Source organism: Mixophyes fleayi, chromosome 4 (genome assembly GCF_038048845.1).
Source record: "Mixophyes fleayi isolate aMixFle1 chromosome 4, aMixFle1.hap1, whole genome shotgun sequence".
Classification (NCBI taxonomy): domain Eukaryota; kingdom Metazoa; phylum Chordata; class Amphibia; order Anura; family Limnodynastidae; genus Mixophyes; species Mixophyes fleayi.
The window spans coordinates 23,904,936-23,929,106 of record NC_134405.1 but is presented as its reverse complement, the minus strand read 5'-3'; the positions used below and the strand labels follow the sequence as shown (position 1 = coordinate 23,929,106).

The 24,171-nt window shown below is 42.6% G+C and overlaps 1 protein-coding gene across 2 annotated transcripts in view; it reads right to left on the bottom strand.

The window, feature by feature from the left end:
- LOC142151115 (uncharacterized) overlaps positions 1-24,171 on the bottom strand; it is a 64,271-nt gene that overhangs the window by 26,784 nt on the left and 13,316 nt on the right. For both annotated transcript variants that reach the window (XM_075206444.1, XM_075206446.1), the window contains exon 2: positions 21,125-21,520. In XM_075206444.1, the coding sequence (XP_075062545.1) occupies positions 21,125-21,520 (396 nt within the window). The remainder of the gene's footprint in view (positions 1-21,124; positions 21,521-24,171) is intronic.

Sequence of the window (24,171 nt, the reverse complement as noted above, 5' to 3'; positions counted from 1 at the left end):
GATGCTTGAAGTTCCTTGTGAACCAACTTTAAATCCGAAACTACAAAGCTCCTTAAAAGTCCTAGTGGCTGAGTTCCCAATGTGTTCTGTTATGTTATTGAGGACTAATTTGGTTCGGCAGGACATTGTAAATACATCTGGTGCAGTGGTCCATCAAAGGCCATATAAATTCCATAGGGGGAAATGAGAGCATGTGATAAAGGAAATATGTGACATGCTACGTTTAGGTGTCATAGAAGAGTCTACCCATGTATGGTGTAGGCCGATTTTTCTTGTCCCTAAATCTGATGTAGGTAACCGCCTTTGAGTGGATTTCCACAAGATAAATACAGTTTCAAAATTTGATGCATATCCCATGCCCAGTGTGGATAATCTTCTTGATCTTCTTTGGTCAGCAGGTTGAGGAGATCATTTACCCTTGATATTACAAAAGGATATTGACAGATCGAGCAGACCAGATGCAAAATAACATTTTCTACTCTCTTAGGTTACCCCACTTCATGCCGCACCTGCATCTATTCTATTCAGAGTTTTATGGATCTAGATCTACTTCTTCACCAAAATTATGCTGCCACTTATCTTAATATTGCTGTCATTTATAGTGAACATCAGATGCACATCTTAATCATCTTCATGCTGTCCTTCTGTTCTTCATCCCTGCGGTAGGCAGGTTTAATGGCTAATCTAAAATAATGTGCCTTAGGGAAAACAGAGACAAATTATTTGAGATACACTGTGGGTAGCAGTTGCATAAAGCCCCTGGTTAAAACGCTCCAGGCCCTAGACAGTGCCCCAGTCCCTTGTACAAAAAAAAACAGTTGCACTTCTTGTTAAGAATGACAAACTACTACAGGAGGTTTATGCCTGGTTGTCTAGATTGGTGGCCCCTTTATTGGTCCGGCTTGAAATTTGGCTAAAAATTGGGTAGCATGGCCTTCTGAGTGTCAGGCTGCTTAGTAAGCGGATTCTTTCTGAGTGTCCTGTTTCAAGGTCTCTGGACATCACTAAACAATATGTACTGCGGACAGATGTCTCTGGTGTGGGTCTAAGGTCAATCCTGTTTCAATATGTTGAGTATTTAGCTCAAGGGAAGAAGTATGAATTGGTCAAGTGGATCATAGAGGCCCTCTGTTATTACCTTAGTGGGGTACACTTTATTGTGGTCACTGATCATGCACCCTTAAGGTGGCGACATCCTATGCAAGACTAAAATGTACACCTAACAAGGTTGTAACTTGTGCTTCAGCCATTTTTTTTTGAGGACACTGCATATTAATGCAGAATTATTGTCACGAGCAGGGATGGAGTGCCGGGCTTTTACATCAGGTAGTCAGGGACCACACTTTATCGAGTGGGAAATGTGGCAGGTTGAGAAACTGCCATATCCAAAGAAATGGTTATCCTCCTGGAAGTCAGGAGGAGGACTCACCCATTCCACATAGCGGAGGATTTTGATTCTATTCAGTCTTTTCTTGGCTGGTGTTTAAGGAGGGTGGACGTCTTACATCTCTCCATTGAAGGAGCCAAAATGCGCTAAACTTTTTCCATATCTCTGGTTTGCTGTTCATGTGTGTTGCTGTGTTGTGCTGTGGATCCTCAAAATAAAGCTCCTGTTTGACCCCGACTAAAGACTTTGTATAAGTTGAAATTAGCGAGAAGGGGGGGTAGGGAAGCCACATGAGGGGGGACACAACACTGACAGACACCAACGAACAAACAGAAAAAAACACAACAGATAGTATACCATAAAACCGCTCCAGGGAGACGGGTGTGGAGGGGCCACAACCATCTCTCGGGTTTCTTCCAGCAGTGGGGGGTAAAGGGGGGTTAACGACAGTGACTAACAGAGTCATCTTATCAGTATATCAGAGAATTGTAATGGCCTAAACAGCAAGACCAGTAGAAGTGGTAATGACAATAACAATAACAACTTAGCAAGTCTCACAGTTAGTGGTAAGACCTCCTGCAGGAATAAACCAGAGAGATCTGGGTCAACAGCAGGAACATTGAACTATCATATCTGCTTAATGTGGTGTCACTTTAGGATTTATATATTCTGACAATAAAGGACTTGAGTGACTAAAAAAAACAAAAAAAACAAGTCAGCATATAAGGCCATTGTTGACCTGAAACTTAGATCAGATATTCAATTTCTCTAGCCTAGCCAGGATAGCGGGATACAGGGATGGATATAAACCCCTCTGTAAGGAACGCCCAAGTGACATGAGACAGTCCAAAGGATACTAAGAATTTTCAGTTGCATAGTGTAGACATTTGTAAAAAGGCCTACAGCAAAAGTAAGATTAAGTGTTCAGGTGTCACTCACCGGACTGTGAGTACCCTTTCTCCTGTATTCAGGAACCGTGGCCGTCCGCCATCCTGAGGGTCTGCGCATGTGCAGCCCTTATGAAACCTTCAGTACCTGTTGCTTTTATTTAATTGGATGATCAGGCAACCCTCCCTATTTAAACCACCTGTGATCATTACCTAGTTGCCTGATCTTGGAGTCTCATTCCCTCTGAGCCTCTGAAGGTGTTCCTGTGTTTCCTCGTGTATTCAGCGCCAGCTGATACCTCATTGCTACTGTCGGTTCCCAGACCGTCTCAACTCTCCTATGTTTATCGTGTATGCCGCCAGCTGATTCCCATCAGTTACTACTGCCGGATTTCCAGACCATCTCTACTCCCCTGTGTCCAGCGTGTCTGCACTTCACTGCCTCCGCTGCTACTGCCGGATTCCAGACCTTCGCTACTCTCCTGCTACCATCGTGGCTGCACTCCGCTGAATCCGCTATCTCTGCTTGGTTCCAGCCCGCCTCAACACTCCCGTGTTCATCGTGCCTCCAGCTGTGCTTACTACTGCTTCCTGAGTAATTGCACCTACCTGCTTACCGCTTCCATTCTTCAGTGACCTCTGCTCCTGCCGGCGTCCAGCCGTTCAGGTATCCCTGCACTTCTCCGTGACAGCCTGCTCTCCTGAACCGCGGTATGCTTGCCTTCCATTGACTTTGCTATTGTTTGCATATCCGCCTGGACTGTGTTGTATTCATCTCCGGAGTTCTCCTTTCATTGCAGATATTGTTGCTATTGACTTTGCTTCCTATTACCTAGATTAGGGTAGTGACTTGTGTATTTCAGCAGTGCTTGTCTGTTATCATTGTATTCTGGTTATCATCGTTGGATCATTGTTGTATTCATCTCCTCGTGCTCTCCCTCACATATATATAGCAGTGGTACAACTTGCTGAATGCAGACCACTGACTCCTGTTTGCCATTGGCAACAGTTACAAGTATCCTCTCACATAAGCAGTGGTACAACTTGCTGTACGCAGACTACTGACTTCCCCGTTACCTACTTGCACCTGGAATCATCCCTGCACTATAGACAGTGGTACAACTTGCTATACGCAGACCACTGACTTCCACTCCCTCCTCTATACCCTGGACATTCCTTTCCACTATAGCAGTGGTACAACTTGCTATATGCAGGCCACTGACTCTCCTCACGTTACTTGTCCATCTGGCTCCTTGTTCATACATCTAAGCCATTACCAGTTGCTGTTAGTCATAGACTTTCCTTGAGCATTCTCTCACCATCTGCTGTTTCTCCTGTTCCGTTGTCACCCTGCTACCAGAGGACCATAGTACTAGCTATATTACCCTGGTAAGAACATCATCTGGTGATATCCTGGGCAAAGACTCCTAGTGCCCGTGACACCAGGGTTTCCGGTGGGTCTCGGCGTCTCCTCATCGCATTTCTGGGGCTTCCAACTGTTTGCCAGGTATCACTGCTGGTTGGATGTAGTCGGACGGAATGTTGATGCCAGTCCGGAAGTACTATCTCCTGTAGGCCCAAGTGTGAGCAGAATGGTTTAATGTCTTGAGGTGTTCTCAAGATCTCCATCCTTCCGTTGTTAGACACTTGCAAGCTAAGAGGAAACCCCCAGCGGTATTTAATGTTCTTAGAATGCAGTATGTCTGTCAAAGGTCTAAGCATCCGGCGTAACTGCATATTTGCCACGAGAGGTCTTGGAAGATCTGAAGTCTATTGCCGTCGTAGTCAATAGTATCCAGTTTCCTAGATTTCTGGAGAATAGTTTCTTTCTGTACATAGTAATGCAGGCGGCAGATCACATCTCTTGGGCGATCAGACGGAGACCCTCGTGGTCTGAGGGCTCTATGGGCTCTGTCAAATTGAATACTGGAGGTAGGGTCTTGTTCTAAGATCTCATTGAAGACCTTAGTGAGGAAGGCAATTAGGTCTTGAGTGGGTATGTCCCCAGGGATACCCCGAATTCGTAGGTTGTTCCTACGGCCTCTAATGTCGAGATTGTCAACTCTGCTGTTGACCAGTTGTATCTCTTGAGCTTGTTGAGCTACTGTGTCGCTAAGAGTATCATGACGTGCCGCATATTCCCCTCTGAAATCCTCTAATTTAGACATTCTAGATGACAGTCGGGCCAGATCTGCTTGTAGAGTGGCTACCTCCTTCTTAACTGTCTCCTTAAGTCTGGACTCCAGTTGTTCAAAGTCTTTCTTAGAGGGGAGCTCTGCCTTTGAAGGTAAGGATTTTATTAATTGCAAAATCGCCCCGATGTCTTGATTTGTACCCATCGAGCAATCAGTGGAGGCGGATTCAGTTGAGTTGGCCATTTCTGCAGCCTTAGCCACTTCTGGTGAAGACGGCGAGCTATTATCTTGTTCTGAAGAAGTGGTTGCAGAATGGAGATATTGCCGTAGATCCTGCCGCCTAGGTGTTTCCGTAGGTTTCCGCTTGGACTGATTCTTCTTATCTTTGCCCATTAGAGGTACATTCCGAAGTCCCCCAGTATAGAATATAAGTACAGAGGTTGCATATAGCCTTGCTTTAAAACAATGATCTGCTTTGTCACATGTCGTCTCCCCCCAGTGGGTGGACTATTCCGCCATCTAACCGATTTTTAGCACAGTGTTAAAGTTCTTTGTGGGTAGACAGGGCCCTGTCGTTTGATACATGGTCTATGGCCAGGCGTGCTGAGTTAGATAGTAGTTTTAGCCGTCATTTTCAGAGGGACCAGCAGAGGGCAGCAAATCTTAAGTAAGGAAGGATAATAGAGTGCTGCTTTTGATTGTGATTAACCTCTTAACTGCTGGAGCCTTTCTTCCTTGTCCCAGGGAGGGTGTCACAAATGCTTCTCTTCAGCCCGTTGTTTTTTCGCGCTGCTCTATTTCTTGGCAAAGGGCTGCTCTATTTGTCCCCTGATTAAGTCTCAGGGTCTCCCAGATCTTCAGAAGAACTGTCTGCATAGGGGGACCGCAGGGAACCACAGCGGGTAGCGGTTACACGCTCCACTACACTCCGTCTCCCCCTTGCAGATGGTTAGGAGTAGGAGATCCCGCGCTGTGCAAACCCCCCGAGGAGGAGCAGAATCTGCTTTTTGTTGCAGACGGTCCTCAGGCCTCACACTGCGCCAGCCATACACCGTGTGCTGCCCACAGTTGCCAGGGGGAGCCCCGATGAAGGGAGGATCCAGGAGGGGAGTGAGTATTATTTCTTTTAATTTGTGTCCTTAGCTATACAGAAGGGTGAGTGTTTAAAGAGCTTCAATCTCCGCTCGTGCAAGCGGAAGTGTGGGCCGGGGACTTCCGGTTCGGTGGTCCGGCAGAATATTCTCAGGACAGGTCCCAGAGGCAGGGAGGAGCACCGCCCAGGCCCCCCGGAGGATGCCCGCTCCTAGGTAAGGGCTCGATTGACTTATAAGGGGAGGTTTCCTCCCGGCGAGATCCCGCGAAGTGAGGCCCGGATTAGACGTCCGCAGGCCTGGAGCTTAATATCGGGACTTCGGCCACTAGAACAGGGGTTGTTCTGATCCCCCGATGATCCTGGGGCCAAATCCACTCCACGGCTGGGACTAACCAGGTCAGATATGTCCCAAAACTGCCAGGATAGTAGCTCGATAGCAGGAGCTCCCGCACCACACGTCCGCTGAAGATGGCCACCAAGCCACGCCCTCCCGACTAAAGACTTTGACTGATGTCTTTATGTTAACCTAATACAGGGTGGTAAACTGAGGTCCTTAAGTAAGTTACTTTAAATAATCTATACAATTTCTTCATGATTCTTGACATAAAGTGGCTGCCTTGGTCAGTTAGGATTTATTTAAGTATTCCCACTATGCTGAAAACATGGTCTAAATCTCTAGCTTTTGTCTTGGTTGAAGTATTGAGTAATGGAATTGCTTCTGGTTACCAGGCAGAGTAAGCCATTATAACCAAAATATATTTGTGACCCCAAGTTAATTAGCGACCCAAAAGATCCAAAACTATTCTGTTAAATGTCATTTCTTTAATTGGTAATGGGACTAGCAGGCTCCAAAAATGTGGTCTGAAGGAATAATATTGGTGTTTAGGACAGGAAGCATAATACTCACATACATCTTTATGGACCCCTGGGTAGAAAAAGCACGGTAAGATTCTCTCAGTGGTTTTCTCTGCCTCTAAATGTCTTGTGGTTGTGTGACAATGAGCCAGGTCTAACACCATTCTCTTCTCTGTTGTACCACAATGTCTTCCCCCAAAAATGTCATTTTTGTGACATGATACAACGGATCCTGGTGTAATGCCATGTGTGGGTATGAAATCCCACTGTCCGGTTCTACTCGCTCCCCATTAATTACTTCTACATTTTCTCTATCTTTTATTAAATTCAGTACTTTTATTTGCTCTGGGGCAAAAAACTGTTTGTTCATTTTAAGATCAGACATACTCTCAACCATTTCACCAGCATCTCTTTCCTTGGGACGGGGGTGCATTACTTTGAGCCATACTACCTCATGAGGTAGATGAGGTAGATGAGGTCATGCATCTGGGAATTGGAAGACTTGTCCAGTAGATATGCCCAGGGTGCATATGTTGTGCTTGAACAGATATGGTTACTAACAAATTAATCAGGATCTCTGTTTTTAGATAATAATCTTGAGCATTCTCAAGGCTCAAGTCAAAATAAGGTATTTTCTTTTCTGTCAAAGGTGGAAAGATAAACCTCAAAATTATCACATGCAGACATTTTGCAAAAAAAAGAACATGATTAGATTGTACAGCGCTTGAGTTAGTCATGTTGAGGCTGTAAGCTGCTGCACTACCACTTTCAAAATTTTGCGGTCTTGTTGCTGTTCCATCTGGTACTGGTTGAAGGCTACTTGATGCACCCTGGTGGCCTCCTGCTATGCAGAAGTAGGCCTTAATTTTGGCCTCCATCTTAGGGCACTGTAACACAAACTTTTTAGAAATCCTTTTTCCATCCTGCTGTCATAGCCACAAATTTTAGTGCGCTGCTTACATTCTTCACCATATGTTATAAGATCAGGGTACAGATGCCATCTCCAGAGGTAGATGGGGCACTTTCCAGATGAGCCATTAAAAGTCACAGGTGTCCAATGTCCTAGTTGTAACCTCAGCTAGATTTATTAAAAAGGAAAATAAAATAAAAACATTCTGTCCTATCCAGGCCTAATTGATACATTTGACAATGTGGAAGTACCTAATGTCCAGCTCACAGACAAGCAGCAGTTTTCACTTTGTATGGAGAGTTCCAGTCTCTTTTGCCCAGATAATGAGCAAACTGATGCCTACTTACAGGCATATAAAAGAGAGATGCCTAGTTACTTCAAGGATACAGCAGACCTCCTTACAAAAATATATGATTTAAAAGATATACCAGGAGAAGCCTGACCGATCATTATGAATGTGACTTCATTGTATACCTTTATACCACACAATGTAGCTGTTGAAGCAGTCAGGAGAGTAATGATTGGTAGAAAAACAACCAACCCTCCAAATTAGTTTTTTTTAACCTATTAAGAGTGGCCGTACAATATAATTATGTCAACTAAGGTAAGATCTACTATTTTGAATTGGAAGGCACTGCCATGGGCTCAAACCTGGCCCCAGCCTATACAAATCTTTACATATCAGAATTTGAAAAAAACTATATCTACCCTAAGTACGGTCCTAAAATATTACACTGCAAAAGATACATTTATAAGGTTTTCCTAATTTGGGTATATACGAAGGAATAATTCATCAAATGAGTAAGTGATTTAAATATGCTGGACACACCAGTGAAATTCATGTACTGTATTGATAAAACCAAACTGGACTTCCATAATATCACAAACTTTCGAAATAATACTGGACTGGGGACTACACTCTATAGTAAAAAAACGGATCAGAATACTATTCTATATGCAACTAGTCATCATCCATCTGCACTAAAGAAAAATCTACCCATCCCACATTTTTTGCTAGACTTGGTTGAAAAACATCTCCAGGTGATGAAAACACGTTTCCTCCTGAGGGAATACAATAAAAAAAATGATAGGGAGGTGCCTCACTAAGTCTATAAAACAACATCACTTTGGAAAGAAAAAAAAACTTACCGGATAGTCTATATAACTTCATACAAAACTGAGGCCCATAGGATTAAAAAAGCAATAAATTAACACTGGCCAATCATGGTAACAGATCCAACATTAACAGACAAATGTATCAAACCCCTTTAATCTCCTATCATAATTTAAAACAACTCCTAATTAGACAGGAGTTGAAATCAGCTGTGGAAAGAAACATGAATTGGCTAGGATCTGGAAAATAAGGTTGCTGCAAATGAAAAAACTGTACAAAATGCAGAGGAATGATTATAGGAGAAGCCTTTCATGTACCCACAGTGGGAAAAAATTAAGATCAAACAAAGGCTAACCTGTACCATGGACCACGTTATATATATCTTGTTATGCCCCTGAGGCCTAATTTAAGTGGGAATGACTACTAGAACATTTTGTGAATGGATGGCCAATCATAGGTCATCCATCAGACAAGCTTTACTTACAGGTCAGACAGATAAACAGGTTGCATAACACTTTCTTCAAACAGAACATCATACTGAAACGCATATTATCTCAAGGCAGCATGAGCTACATAGCAACAAAGGCCAGGTAATTACATGATTATGAATTTGTCTATTTGTACTTTGTCACTGTTCTATGAAATATTTGTTATTAGGTCAACAATTCAAATGTAGACAGTATTATTAGGTTAAAAGTAATATCCCTAACCTTAACCCTATCGTTAAATTGTGTGCATCTAACAGTTGTGCATGTAGCATTGCCCATGTATATGAAGTGGGTGGCAAGGGATGGAGTGAAGCCTAGCACAGGTAAAATTAAGCCAAGCCAATTGTTTATTGATCTTTCTCACTCTGATGGCGTAGCTTGAAAACCACCTCTAGAAATTCTCCGGTCGCCCCTAGAAGGTACACTACAACTTGCCAAGATCAGAAATTTATTAATGGCTCTTGAGAGGGAAGACTGGCTTAATTTAAAGTAAAAAAAGTGGAAGAGATTGTCATTAATCCAAACGATAGGCTTGAAATATCATATATGATTTGTGACGATTCAGAGGATGAACAACCCCCAAAGAGAGACTTGCATTCTGTCAATGCTTTTCTTTCACAAGGGGGACAATGTAAGAAACCAACAATGCAGGATAAAAGCATATTCAATGAAGTGTATGTGGCACACTCTTATGTCATGTGCTGGGTAGACAACCTGCTGGAAGAGCTAGGAGAGGCTCAATTTGATGGATCGGATCCTGTCTGTGTGCTAAAAGGTCACCTAATTAGGACTATTTAGATGACATTTCCATCCTGTGAGGATACCTGGGACACCTCGTTATAATCCTTGGTCTCATACAGCAGGTTGAACTAAACATCAGACCTGACAAAAAGCAGATGGGTATGGATGGGGAAAAGTGGTCAGGTTTGGCCAAACTAGCAAATGTAGAAATGTAGAGGTCTTTCTGAACTAACCTCATCTCATTGATTTGACTCCCTAGAGATTTGCTTGAGCCCTGGACTGAACACCAGTAGGAAAAGCCTGCTTGAGGAAGCTTTATTTGGCCACGTCACTGGTCTTAGCTTCTCCTGACTTCAAAAATAGTTTCTTGTCCAGACAGAGGCCAACTCTTTTGTACTTGGAGTCATTTACAATCTAGTCAGGACTGACAGGGATAAGCACCCCATAGGCTGCATATCTTGAAAGTATTTGGGGGTGTCTTGCTTACACCAGCGTTGATCAGGGAGGAGACATCTCCCAGCTAGGGATTGGAATGGAAGCACCCACAGGGATGATACTGCACCACCCAGCAAGGGGGTGAAATTTAATTCCCCTCTTCCTGGATTTTGGAGTCAATGGGGGGGATACAGCACCATCCAAAGGGGGCCATTTATTGAATGTGAAGACAACATTGCACGAGCACCACAGAATGTAATTCCTTTGTTCCTGGAAAGAAAAATCGACTTGGAGGAATCTGCACTACACAGTCAGAAGGGACACTATAAATACCACCAATCAGCAGTTATCTGGGTGTTCCAAGTTACTGAATACCTGTCTAAAGTGTTCACTCTTGTCAGGTCAGTTGTGAGGAAAAGAATCACTTTCTTATCCCCAGGACACAACAACATTGTGTGTGTGGACAAAAGCAGGGAGACGCAGTTCCAGTCACTACAGTCAGTCAGCATATGGAAGACAATGTCCATAGGTGGTACATGGAAGAAGAGTGACAGATGAAGCTACTCTGTAAGTGCTTATAAAGGGAGAGAACCTCAGAATGATATTTAGTCTGGACTAAAGACACATAACGTTGCTTAATTTCTCCCCTGTAATATGCCTGGGGTACGGTCTGTTTTTCTTTTACACCTGTTGTAGCTAGTGTAGTTGTAGATAAATTTGTTATCATACATGCATACTCGATCAGGACCTGATTAAGGGTTCAGGCCGCCCTAGGCTAATACACATGTAGCCCCGCCCCTCTCCTTCCATGTCAGGCTAGCACGAGGTAGGTAAAGACAAACCCATAATTAATTTAAAGACTGGCTTCTTTCACCCCCCTACCAATGTATATTTGCTTGTGTTTCCAAAACTCAGCTCCACCTGGCTTTTTAAAAGGGTCATTGTAATCTTAAATCTTGTAAATATTAAAACCTTATGATTTTCTTTCATGTTTTCTTTTTACATTGAAGAATAACCATTCTCTTACATTTTATAATTAATTTCAGTTCATACCTCTCCCTGTCACAATGTTGCAGTCCCAAAAATGTTGTGCCCCACCAAAAGCCTTGTGCCCTTGGCTGCAGGATAGTCACCCTATTGGATAGACAGGCCCTGTATTTCTGCCTGCTCAACAGTCTCTGCTCCATTGTTGCCAAATGGTTATAATGTTTTTTTAACCTGTTACTATAGGCTTTAGGTGCAGCTCATCAATAAAGCAATCATTGTTTCTAATTAACAAAATCCCTTTTATCTACAAATAATAAAACATTTATAAGATTGCTTTGCACTATTGTGATTTTATTAATTTCTGTAATAAAGGCTTTTTTATTGGTATAAAGAATTCACTATTTAAATTACAAGAAAAGCCATGGACAAGAGTATTTTTTAGGTGAGTGTGACATATACCTCACTAATTTAAAACTTGTGGGACTCATGTTGAATTAAATGCAAAGTTCGTATTTTGGTGTGTAATACAATTTTTTAAATATGAACATGGTGCCCATGACTATTTCAGAGCTAGCGCTTCGTGCGCTTACACAGAAGTATAAAAACGTAAATTATACGGCAAAAAAGCAATTTGCGTCAAACCCTTTGTCTGCAAGTTCCACTATGGGTTTATGTTGGAATATATTTCAAGCACTTCTCCTAAGAGAAATAATTTTTACCAATGAAGCTTTCATCACGAAGATATGGCATATCGCCTGTATCAGGTAAGCAAAATCTAAAATGTATTAATTACAGAATTTAACAACAGAGAGTACACTAATTTCTAAAAATTTTTTTTTTACATATTATGAATCAGAGGGAATTATTGTGAAGAACACAATATATCTATTATTACAGATTATAAAAACACCTATGTTTGACATATTAGACTTTCTTAATTTTATATAGCTATCACACGTTACACACCATAATAGCTCTTCTTGTGGTTTTGAGGTCCTTTTCCTCTCTGTTGAAAAGAACTTGAGCTTAATCACTGAACTGAGGAATGAACGGTCACAGCAGCCACAGTTGACATAACAGCAGTGACTGTTTGACCAAGGGCTCCCGGCTTTAATTATTTAGGAGTAATGTGTGAGACACTACATTTTCTGAAGATTATTTTAAAAAAAAAGTCTCTCTCTCTCTCTCTCTCTCTCAACATAGGTAGAAGAGAAAGGGGAGGGTGTAGCAGTGTTTTTTAAAGTCTACAGTGACATTCAGGAGAGCTCCATTGCTAATTGTCATTGCTGAAATAGAATTAATAAGGCAGGCTTGGTCTTCTAAATCTGCAGTCCCCTAATGTACAGTGTTATGTAGGTAACAAACAAAGAGAAGAGCTTCATTGCTCAACTGCTAATTGTCATTGCTGAAATAAAAATACTAGTGCTGGCAGGCTTGGAGTAAATCTGCAGTCATATTGTACGGTGTTATATAGGTTACACACAAAGAGGAGAGCTCCATTGCTCCATTGCTAATTATCATTACTGAAATATAACTAATAGGTCTGGCAGGCTTGGTCTTCTAAATCTGCAGTCACATTGTACTGTGTTATATAGGTAACATACAAATAGGAGAGCTCCATTGCTCCATTGCTATTTGTCATTGCTGAAATAGAAATAATAGGGCTGGCATATTTAAATCTGCAGTTACATTTTACTGTACCATGGCTCACTCAGAAACAGGAGAGGTGGCAGAGTTTAGTGCTGAAACAGAGATTGTAATAATAGGGCTGTCAGTGTTCTTAAAAGTCTCCAGTGGCATTCTTCTGTGCCATAGCTCATTCAGAAACAGGAGGGGTGCTCTTGTCACTCTCCAGTCTCAGTCATGATGATACTAATCCCTCTACCTCATGTGCTAAAGCCTATGTTCAAGTGCATAGTGGTTTTAAGTCAGGGAAACAAAAATGTAAATAAAAAGCTTCTACCTTTTTAAAGAAAAAAACCTCTCTATTAAAGATTACTGTCTAAAAACATAATATTGCCATTCTACCTAAAATATTACCAAGCATATCAGCATCAGGTAGCTCCCTTCTCTCAGCTAAATTTCAGCACCTGCAATCTACACCGTCATCATATTCACCCTCATCAGTGTGTACATCATCCTCAAACAATACTAACTCATCCGCGCTGGAATCCACCATCACAGAAGTCTGGTTACTTTAATGTAATTGCCGGTAATGGCCTTCCTCATGGAATTGTAGTTCACTTTATGGCAGAGCTGTCACGCTTTTTGGACAATTCTTTTAGACCAGACCAAATGTTAAAATGTTGTGCTGACTCATCTACATTACCACTGGGTGTCTTGGGAAAGCTTAGTGTTTTCCTAGAAGCAGTTGCCAGAGAAACTGAAGGAGGAGACGTCGTTGTGTCATGTACCACTTGAGTTCATTGCATGTCTTGAGATCTGGGTCAGTTGGAAAGAAAGAGAGCACATAGCTCTTAAACCTAGGATTAAGCACAGATGCCAAAATGTAGTGATCCGATTTCAAGATGTTGATAACTCTTGGATCCTGTCAAAGCAAATTAAGTACTTAATCTACAATTCCAATATAGTGAGCAGATTTGCTTTGTTTCATTTCCTCCTTCAATTTCTTTAGCTGCTTCTCAAAAAGTCTCATTAGGGTAATCACTTGACTCAAGCTAACCATGTCTGCACTCTCCACACAGGTGACTACTTCGCTGGGCTAAAGTACATTCCCCCTGAAATTCTAATCTTCTGACAGCTGTTGCAGAACGCTGAAAATGAACCGAAATATTACGCCACACAGACAGCATCTCCTGCATGTCACTGTCATTTTTTTTAAAAGTTCTGTACCACCAAGTTGATTGTGTGAGCAAAACAATGAATGTGATGGAATTCCCCCCGCTGTAATGCTCTAACATTTTTGGTGGCGTTATCAAAAATCACATATCCTCAGAAGAGTCCAAAGAGGATTAGCCATGTTGCAATGACATCACTTAGTAATTCATCATCTATTTATTTATATAGCGCCACTAATTCCGCAGCGCTGTACAGAGAACTCATTCACATCAGTCCCTGCTCCATTGGAGCTTGCAGTCTAAATTCCCTAATACAGACACATACTCGCACAGACAGAAAGGGAGAGACTAGGGTCAATTTAAAAGCAGCTAATTAACCTACCAGTATGTTTTTGCAGTGTGGGAGGAAAACGGAGCACCCGGAGGAAACCCACGCAAACACGGGGAGAACAAACAAACTCCACACAGATAAGGACATGGTTAGGAATCCAACTCATGACCCCAGTGCGGTGAGGCAGAAGTGCTAACCACTAAGCCACCGTGCTGCCCACAACCAGGTGGTCAACGGTATGCCTCTTAGTGAAGCAGTTGTCATGATATACAGAGTAGCCTGGCTCTGAAAGATCTGGTGTTAGATGCTGCTGCTGTTCCTGCTGCTGAAGACGATTTACCAACCCAGTTGGCTGTCACAGTCATATAATCTTTAGTTTTCTCAGTTCCACTTGTTCCCATATCTGTGGATAAGTGTGCAGTGGGTAGAATGGCATTTTGTATCACAATTATTTTCTTTTTTGTAACCTCTTGGTACAGGTGTGGAATTGCTTTTCTATTAAATGGTGTAGTGATGAAATTTAGTAACAGGGACACAAGACCTCAATTAACTGTCTAAAACCAGCTGCATTAATAGTGGATAATGGACGCGGATCTAATACTAGCATAGTCACCATGGCGTCTGTGATCCGCTTTGCGACTGGGTGACAGCTTTCATACTTGCTTCCTATGCAAAGGATTGTTTAACAGTCAATTGTTGTAAACTACTACTAGTCTTCTTCTTGGTCTGCTTCTGGGTTGAAGATTCAACCCCAGCAGCAGGAGCAGTAGCAGTGGGCCTAAAGCTCAAGGATTCTTCAGAGGAGTCCTGGATAGGGGAGGAGTCATCTCACCTTAACAACTTGCATGCAGGACTAACTCTGATCACTTGTGAGGATATTGATGATGAAAGTGTTGGGGATGTAGATTGCAGGTGCTGAGATCTAGATGAAAGAAGGGAGGTAGCTGATGCTGGATTGCTTGTTGTTTTTTTAGCATAAGTTTCTGATTTTCCCAAGAGCTTTCCATGAACTTGCTTCAAATGGCATAACATGGATGAGGATCCTAGATGGTTAAGGTCCCTACCTCTACTGACTGGGGCTTTACAATGCTACAAATGGCTAGACAACTGTTGTCAGAATTTGTGTCAAAATAACAATGGCATGACAATGGCCTTCTTTTCACTGCCAAGAACTGCTGCAATCTTTGTTTGAAAGTGCATGAAAATAATATTGTGACTTGTGAGGTGGTCAAAATTGACTGCAAATGACTTGAAATTAGTGTTATTGAGGTTAATAATAATGTAGAAACATAAAAGGAGCAAAATTATGTGATCTTAGCATATTTTAGCAATTTTTCTAAAGAATACAAAACCAAAGCACACGAGCGCGGTTTTGCCACAAGAAGTTAATCCAGATCCATAACCAAAACCAAAACCAGAACACAGGGGTCAGTGAACATCTCTAATATATATATATATATATATATATATATATATATATATATATATATATATTTTAACATTCCATATATTCTTTAAGAGAAGAGTCAGTGAGAGGCAATGGGGACAGACATAGAGGCAGATAAGCAGAGCCAACAAAGGGGCAGACATAGGGTATGAGATTCGGGGATGCTCTGGACTGACAATCGATCCAAATCAACAGGAAAAGCCGGTGATCTGAGAGAGCTAAGAGAGCAAGGGAATGGCAAGAAATGAGTTGCATTAGGGGACTTGGACCAGACCAGCCTGAATCCAGCTTCAGCACAGTCTGAGAATCAGAAGATCACATGTATTTGTCAAGTATAGGTAAGAATAATAATACATTTCTCCATTTTTTACACCTAACTACATATTTCACTATAAATGTGTATGGTAAATGTAAATGTATCTTTTTCACTTAAACAGACCCCCAACACAACCTTTGCACCGCGACATGATATTGGTGGGTCCCAGTCATTGGTTTCCCCGGTGGGCCCTTCATGCTCCAGTCTGACACTGAATACAGCCCCGTATTTCTCCTTGAGGATGGAATGTGAAGTCTCCTGTCTACTTTGACATAATAATTGCGAAACGGACCTCCTACTAGGTAGGAGGTGTTTGCGGCAGCTCCTGGTTTTTTTTTTTTTATCTTCAAGCAACACTAAAGAGTCGGGATGTACAAATATGTGCCCCTTCTGGGCGAAGAGTTCCTGTTGGAAAAGATTCCCCTATGGAGGTACAAATAGCTGGGACTGGGGCAAGCCGGCAAGATGGATTTACAAATAATAAGTGACATTGGATCAAGAAAGAAGGCATCATCGGTAAGTATTTGTTTTTTTTTATTTTTAATAAATACTTGTGGTTTAAAAGAGGGTGGTTAGTGTCTTTATTGTGGGTTTTATTATTTTTAATAAATACTTGTGGTTTATAAGAGGGTGTTGTGGCTTTGTAAACTTTTTTCTTTGTGGAACTACAGGGCCCAGCAAGCCAGGGATGTCAGGGCATGTTGGCACTTGTGGTTCTCCAAGTGCCATCATGCCCTGGCTGCCGTGGGTATGCTGGTGCTTGTAATTATACAAGCACCAGCATGGCCACACTGTTTTTGGCAACCTGGCTGGCTGGGACTTGTAGTTCAACAAACAAAATTGGTGTCAGTTTGTTTTTTTTACTACTTTACCGCCGTATTACCCTACTACCCACAGCCCAGGGGTAGTAGGAAGAGCCCTAGTGCTATCAGCACTGGGCTGGTTTTTTCTAGGGGGGGGCCTGCTCGTTTTTTTCAGCGGACCCCACTCCCTAGGGAATCCAGCCCAGCGCTGAACAGTCTAGGGTTGGTTAGTCATTATGGCAAGTGGACCCCTGCCGCGCGTCCCTCTGCTATAGTGCCGCCAACCCTGGCTGGTTTGCCTAGTGCTGGTAAAGGGAAAATCTGGGGAACCCCACGCAACATTTTTCCCCAATTTTCATGGGACCAGCACTAGTCAGGCAGCACTAGGATCAAGCATGAATAGTGGGGGGACCCCACACTTTTTTTTTTTTTTAACTTTTATCTGTTCTATAATCAGGGCCTGATCAACCACTAGGATAACCAGGCTGCAACCTGGGGCGCTGGGTCCCGGGGGGCGCTGCACTGTGGGTATTTTTTTTTAATTTTTTTTTCTTCATTTATTTATGGGGATCGCCGCGGGGGGGTGGAGGGCTCGACGATCAAAAGCATTGGTGGTCAGTGGTTAGCAACACACAGCCAATCGCCAGGCTGCCTGTTGCTGTGCAGCAGACAGGAAGCAGGACGTCTTCACTTCCTATCTGCTGATCTGAGGAGAGGAGCGACGCTGGCACAACTACAGGTAAGTGAACGGGGGAACTGCCCTGCATATCTATAGGGAGGGGGGGGAACTGCCCTGCATATCTATAGGGAGGGGGGGGGAACTGCCCTGCATATCTATAGGGAGGGGGGGAACTGCCCTGCATATCTATAGGGAGGGGGGGAACTGCCCTGCATATCTATAGGGAGGGGGGGGGAACTGCCCTGCATATCTATAGGGAGGGGGGGGGAACTGCCCTGCATATCTATAGGGAGGCGGGGAACTGCCCTGCACATCTATAGGGAGGCGGAACTGCCCTGCATATCTATAGGGAGGGGGGGAACTGCCCTGCATATCTATAGGGAGGGGGGGAACTGCCCTGCATATCTATAGGGAGGGGGGGGAACTGCCCTGCATATCTATAGGGAGTGGGGGGGAACTGCCCTGCATATCTATAGGGAGGGGGGGGAACTGCTCTGCATATCTATAGGGAGGGGAGGGGAACTGCCCTGCATATCCACAGGGAGGGGGGGAACTGCCCTGCATATCTATAGGGAGGGGGGAACTGCCCTGCATATCTATAGGGAGGGGGGGGAACTGCCCTGCATATCTATAAGGAGGGGGGGAACTGCCCTGCATATCTATAGGGAGGGGGAGAACTGCCCTGCATATCTATAGGGAGGGGGGAACTACCCTGCATATCTATAGGAAGGGGGGGAACTACCCTGCATATCTATAGGGAGGGGGGGAACTACCCTGCATATCTATAGGAGGGGGGGGGGGAACTACCCTGCATATCTATAGGGAGGGGGGGGGACTACCCTGCATATCTATAGGGAGGGAGAGGGGGGACTGTCATGCATATGTATAGGGAGGGAGAGGGGGACTGTCATACAAATCTATAGGGTGGGAGGGGGGGCTGCCATGAAAATCTATAGGGAGGTAGAGAGGTTGATATGTATGAAGGAGGGCAGAGGAGGGGGGCTGATATATGTGACTGGGGGAGTTTTGATGTGACAGGGGGGGATAGCTAGCTAGCAGAGTGGAGGTAAGGAAAATAGCTGCAAGGGGGATGGATGCAGGGTGGGAGGTAAAGAAAATGGCTGCAGCAGGGGTTAAGGAAAATGGCTGTGCGGGGGGGGGGGGTTGTGGTTAAGGAAAATGGCTGCAGGGGGTATTTAAAAAATAGAGCAGCTTTGGGGGGCAGAATCTCATGATTGTGTGGTGGTCACATGGGTGGTCTCAGCAATCACTAGAATACTAAATATTAGTGAGATGGGGCTGGTAGAGGTTTGTATTTGATTGACAACAAATATTCAGATATTGCTTATATATGCCTGTCCAATGGGGTACTTTTAGCTGGCCATAATGGAGTGTTTTGTTTTAACTAAAGGGCCTAATCATTCAGGGTTTGCATTATAATACATTTTTGCATTTTCAAAAAAGGACGCCAACTTTCCAGAAGCCAGCGAGAGGATAACAAAGTTGCAAGAGAGAAGAGCAAGGACAGGTAAGAGACAATGGCACAATCTGTCTAAATTTGAATGCTGGAGAATACACCTGAACATTCATATTCAGGAGTGTTCCTATACACCTATATATTCGGAGGAGGGGGGGGGGGGGGGCGCTGCGGCCGTATTAGCCTAGGGCGGCCAGAACCCTTAATCAGGCCCTGTCTATAATATTTTAACAGCTGCCGGAGCTCCGGCAGCTGTATGACAGGTCAGTGTAACAGTGATGTGTTTACAACTCACTGTTACAACACAGGAGAGTTTGCCAAACACAGGAGAGTTAGCTAAACTCGGGAGTGTTTACATCGCTCAAAATCGCCAGAGATGACCAGCGATTTTGTACATGAGTGTCAAAATCGCAGCTTGATACATTTCCAGTTTTTTTTAAAAAAATCGCGGGTAAACACCCGTGATTTGCCGTGATTTAAACAAGCTGGCAAACTCGCAGTTTGATACATTTACCCCAAGGGGTATATATACTAAACTGAGAGTTTGAAAATTCTAGCTGTCATTAGTGTAGAATGCACTAGACAAATGAAAGCTAGAATCTGAGTTTTATATATATATATGTATATATGTGTATATATATATATATATATATATATATATATATATATATATATATATATATATAAAACACAAACAAACAGATATATAAAATGGCGCTCACAACCACAACGTAGTCACAGTATTGTAATATAATAAGCAGCAGAAAAGTTCCAGATGTAAAATAGCTCAAGTATGAGCGGCAGCCACGATATCCTGTAGCCAGATGGTTAATCCGGAAATGAAGACACTGTAACAGAAGACAGGCAGGGCGCCTCAATGTGTATTACCACTTGTATAGTATAAATGGATGTAATATCATGCGTACCATAAGGTATTGATAGGTCGTCTAATCAGATAAGGAGGATCCTCTTCATAAATTATTCCTCCCAGTTGGTAAAATAATGGACAATGCAGAAAACAGAATATAACATAGAGTAGTATTGTCAGGATGTGTAATCACACCACCTGTGGAATATACACCACCTATGGGACTTCCTTATCGTGCAAAAACACATATGCCCAGAAATCAACAATTATGATATATAGGACACCTGTGTGTACCAGCCCAAAAAAAGGGTATAAAAATATAAACTGCGTACCAGATGGTCTCTTCAAACTGGCATAAAATCAATCCTTTGGAGGATCAGTTGTATAGTCCCTCTCTTCAAATCTCAGTCATTGGCAGCAATAATGACAAGAAAGGAGGTGTAAAAAGTACAATAGCGCTTTATTAAAAAAATAAATATATGCACTTACATCAAGGAGTGCAGATAGATGTTAAAGTAGTAGGCTCAACGCGTTTCGTCCCAGTAAAAACGGGACTTCATCAGGAGCAGGAGAACAGCAGATACCTATACCGCTACATTGCCGGCTTTAAATAGAGCCCGGACGCCATCTTGGCGCATGCGCAGATGCCGCCACTTACTGCGCATGCGTCAGAACAACTTTATTCATAATCACAAAAACACTAGACGGAACAATAATCCCGCATATGCAGCGTGACATTCCAGTGGAGCCACCCATATACCCCTCAACAGACACCAACAAAATATCGAGATATCTGCTCTCATTAGCCACGCCATACAGTAAAGGGATATGGTTACACATATTACATAATCCCCATAACGCCAGCGGAATCAGTAATATAACATCCAATACAAAAAACATTAAAAACAGTTATGCATGATGTGATACATAATATATAAAACATATACAGAAAACACATATATACATGCACATACATAATCGCATATAACCTAATCATATCTGTCAAACAGTGGATTAATCTATATCCATATACCTAAACTCAAATCTGGTGACAATATATCAGATACAGATACCAATTTTTGTTGCTTAGTACATATCATCAACCTGACCAAGCATTAATATCTTAATATTATGGGATAACACCTACTGGTTATATCTCTGAGCCTTGACTATAGTAGTCAATAAGAGCAATAAAGTTAATAAAACCAATACCACCCAAAAATTAACATCCTGATAATGGACCCAATATAGTGACTGTACCTTCTAAGATATTATATGTTTACCAATGTGTAAACCAGAAAGCCTATGATCGGGGGGAGGGGAAGGAATATATATATTTCTGAATGACGGGGATACCCTGTGTCTTGTTTTACCTTTCACTTTGATATTAGTGCCAGTAGGACTCTGCCATCTTTCAGGGCTGCGATTCTTACGTTCGATATTCACACGGCAACAATACCTTGAGTTGTCCATACTCCGTAAATTTTTTATGGTAATTAATGCACTCCTGGTATTTCTGTCCAGCATTGCAGATAATCTTCCCTCATATCCACGAGCTGAGGAATTGCTGTCACTGTTGTAAATTTCAGTATCTCCTTGCCCACAATAATGGTCGCCAGCTGCTTTCACTGAGATAGTCACTGATGAGATGCTGTCTTCACTCTCCGGATACACATAACTGCAGGAGAAGGTGATAGATTCTCCTATTAGTGACTCCGCTATGTTGGGCTGATCCACACAGTATCGTCCTGTAGAGTCACAGACCTGACCTTTAAAGAGAATAACACAGAGAAATATGTTAACCATCGTAAAAATGTTAAAGCAAAAACAAATAAAAAAACTGAACACTTCTATGCTAATCATGTGACATATTTGAATACACATTAAGATAGTTATTGTCTGAATGTGGTGTCAGTTGGGAATGTCTTATATTATGTTGAAAAGACTTTATAAATCTCATCTCATGCTTTGTCATGTCACTTCAATATGACATTTACAAATGGAATCCTGAGGGTCCAGTGATCACACTAAGAACAGTTTACTTAGCTCACTGTCAGTTACTGCACATTGTGCTGAAAGCTGAATTGTGGTTTACATAGATGGCAATATTCATGAAAGAATGTCACAATTTTTTTAGCCAATCAGAACATTGGAAACTTTACAGCGACATATTATCAGAAGGTGAGTTGTGAGTCTGCTGACCTTGTGGGAGGGAGTGACCTGTCCACTTGTGTGATGATGAAAATGAGGCATGTAATGTGTGGAGAGAAACTGAGGAAGCAGGAAGACACAGACTGAGAGTTAAACAGTGGAAGGAGCTGGTTCTTCCGACAGCACATAGCAGTAATCTAGTGTCACACTGAGGCATGAATGTTGCGGTGCTCTGTACGTTTCATGGGACAGGTAAAAAATGTCTTTATTGGTTATGAAACTCAATAATAATGCAGGTCACCAAGAAGTTGTTTTCATTTTATTTACATTATAAAAAACATGCTGTAATATATTCTATTCTGTACACTATACAGTATGAACTCTTTACAGCTGAAGTGATTGGTAATGCTATTATTGGTTACAAGGCTGGCTGAACATGATAAGCCTGGTAAATGTTTTGCCAGCATATGCCATGCGCCCTAATCCTCACAACGAGTATCGGATCAAGTGAGGGGTTATTGTGGGGGCGCTGGACTTCCCAGTAGTGGCCACGATTGGTTAGTTAAGTAAAGTCAATAGTTTAGCAATGTAACACATGCCTACTGTAGGCTTCTGTTTCCTTGGTGCACAAGTGTTTCCACTTCTCACACATGGCAGTAGTTCAGGTAACTACCCCTATACAGTGCGCTGGCATCAATGCTTGCGCTTATCAATGTAATAATTAGTTGACACAAGAGTCATATAGACATGTTATTGGCACAATAGGCCAAATAGGTGATTTAATAAATTATTGTACAACTATATAGTTAGATTATTGTACCAAGTGAGGGGGTATAGGTTTAGTTGTTGGCAGCGGTTGGTTGTGATAAATGGAAAAAATACAAACAGTCTTTTGCAATAACAATACGAGCACACCACCCCATTGTCCCTACGCTCATGCATACAGGTCTCTTAAGGGGTAAATATACATACATACATATATATATATATATATATATCTATTGTGTAAAATATGGGACTTATCACGTGTGCTTGGCAGGATATTTCCTTTCATAGCTAACAGGCTTCAGGATGTGGCCACATGAGACAGACAGACAAAGCAGAGAAGCTGTTCTGTCAATCAGGCTAGAACTGGGGAGGAGTGTGCAATTTAAAAGACTTCTATTTCCTATGGACAGGGTGGTGCTGGGAAAGCTGACCGATCTGACAGACACAGGGCCTCATGCAAAGTTAGATGCAAGTCCAACTTTGAAGAGCAAAGTGCACTATTCTGTTCTGCACATGCGCAGTAAATGGCATAGTCTACGCAGTATATCTACTGAACGGTAAAGCGGCGGAGACTCGGCGATTCTTCGGAACCACCACTTAGTAAATATATTCCTAAATCTATATGCAGACTTAAAAGTATCTGCCTGTTGTGCTTCTCTGCACTTAGATAGTCAGAAGAGGGGAGGGCAGGTGCGGGCTGGCATAGCCCCAGTACAGTGATGGTGTTCCATGCACCTAATGTGTTATATAGAGGATGATGTAGCGAGAGAAGCACCTTTTAGGAGGCATCTATGTTGCGGATGTTTCCCTCCTGGGATGATGATCAGCAGCATGAATTCTGCACTAGAATTAAACAAAAGAATGCGCCTAAACCAGCCAAAAAAATACAAACCAGTTCTATCGCTGCCTACGCTGGTATAGGCAAAATTGGGAGTCCCGTGAAAATACTGATACCAGTGCCAGAACTAGAAGTGCCAGTATGCCCTGGCATCCATAGCCCACTGGGTCCTGCAGCACACCTTAAAAAGTATGGTAAAAAACACAACGTAAAAAAACACATTTATTCTAAATAAAGCCACACACATCCCTCTTTACCAAACTCTTTAGGTCCTGACATCATCATCATCATTTATTTCTATAGCGCCACTAATTCCGCAGCGCTGTACAGAGAACTCATTCACATCAGTCCCTGCTCCATTGGAGCATACAGTCTAAGTTCCCTAATATAGACACACACTCACACAGACAGACAGAGAGGCAGAGACTAGGGTCAATTTTGATAGCAGCCAATTAACCTACCAGTATGTTTTTGGAGTGTGGGAGGAAACCGGAGCACCCGGAGGAAACCCACGCAAACACAGGGAGAACATACAAACTCCACACAGATAAGGCCATGGTCAGGAACCAAACTCATGATACCAGTGCTGTGAGGCAGAAGTGCTAGCCACTAGGCCACTGTGCCTCCTTGGTGTCCAGGGTGGCATTACAATGGTTAATGAAA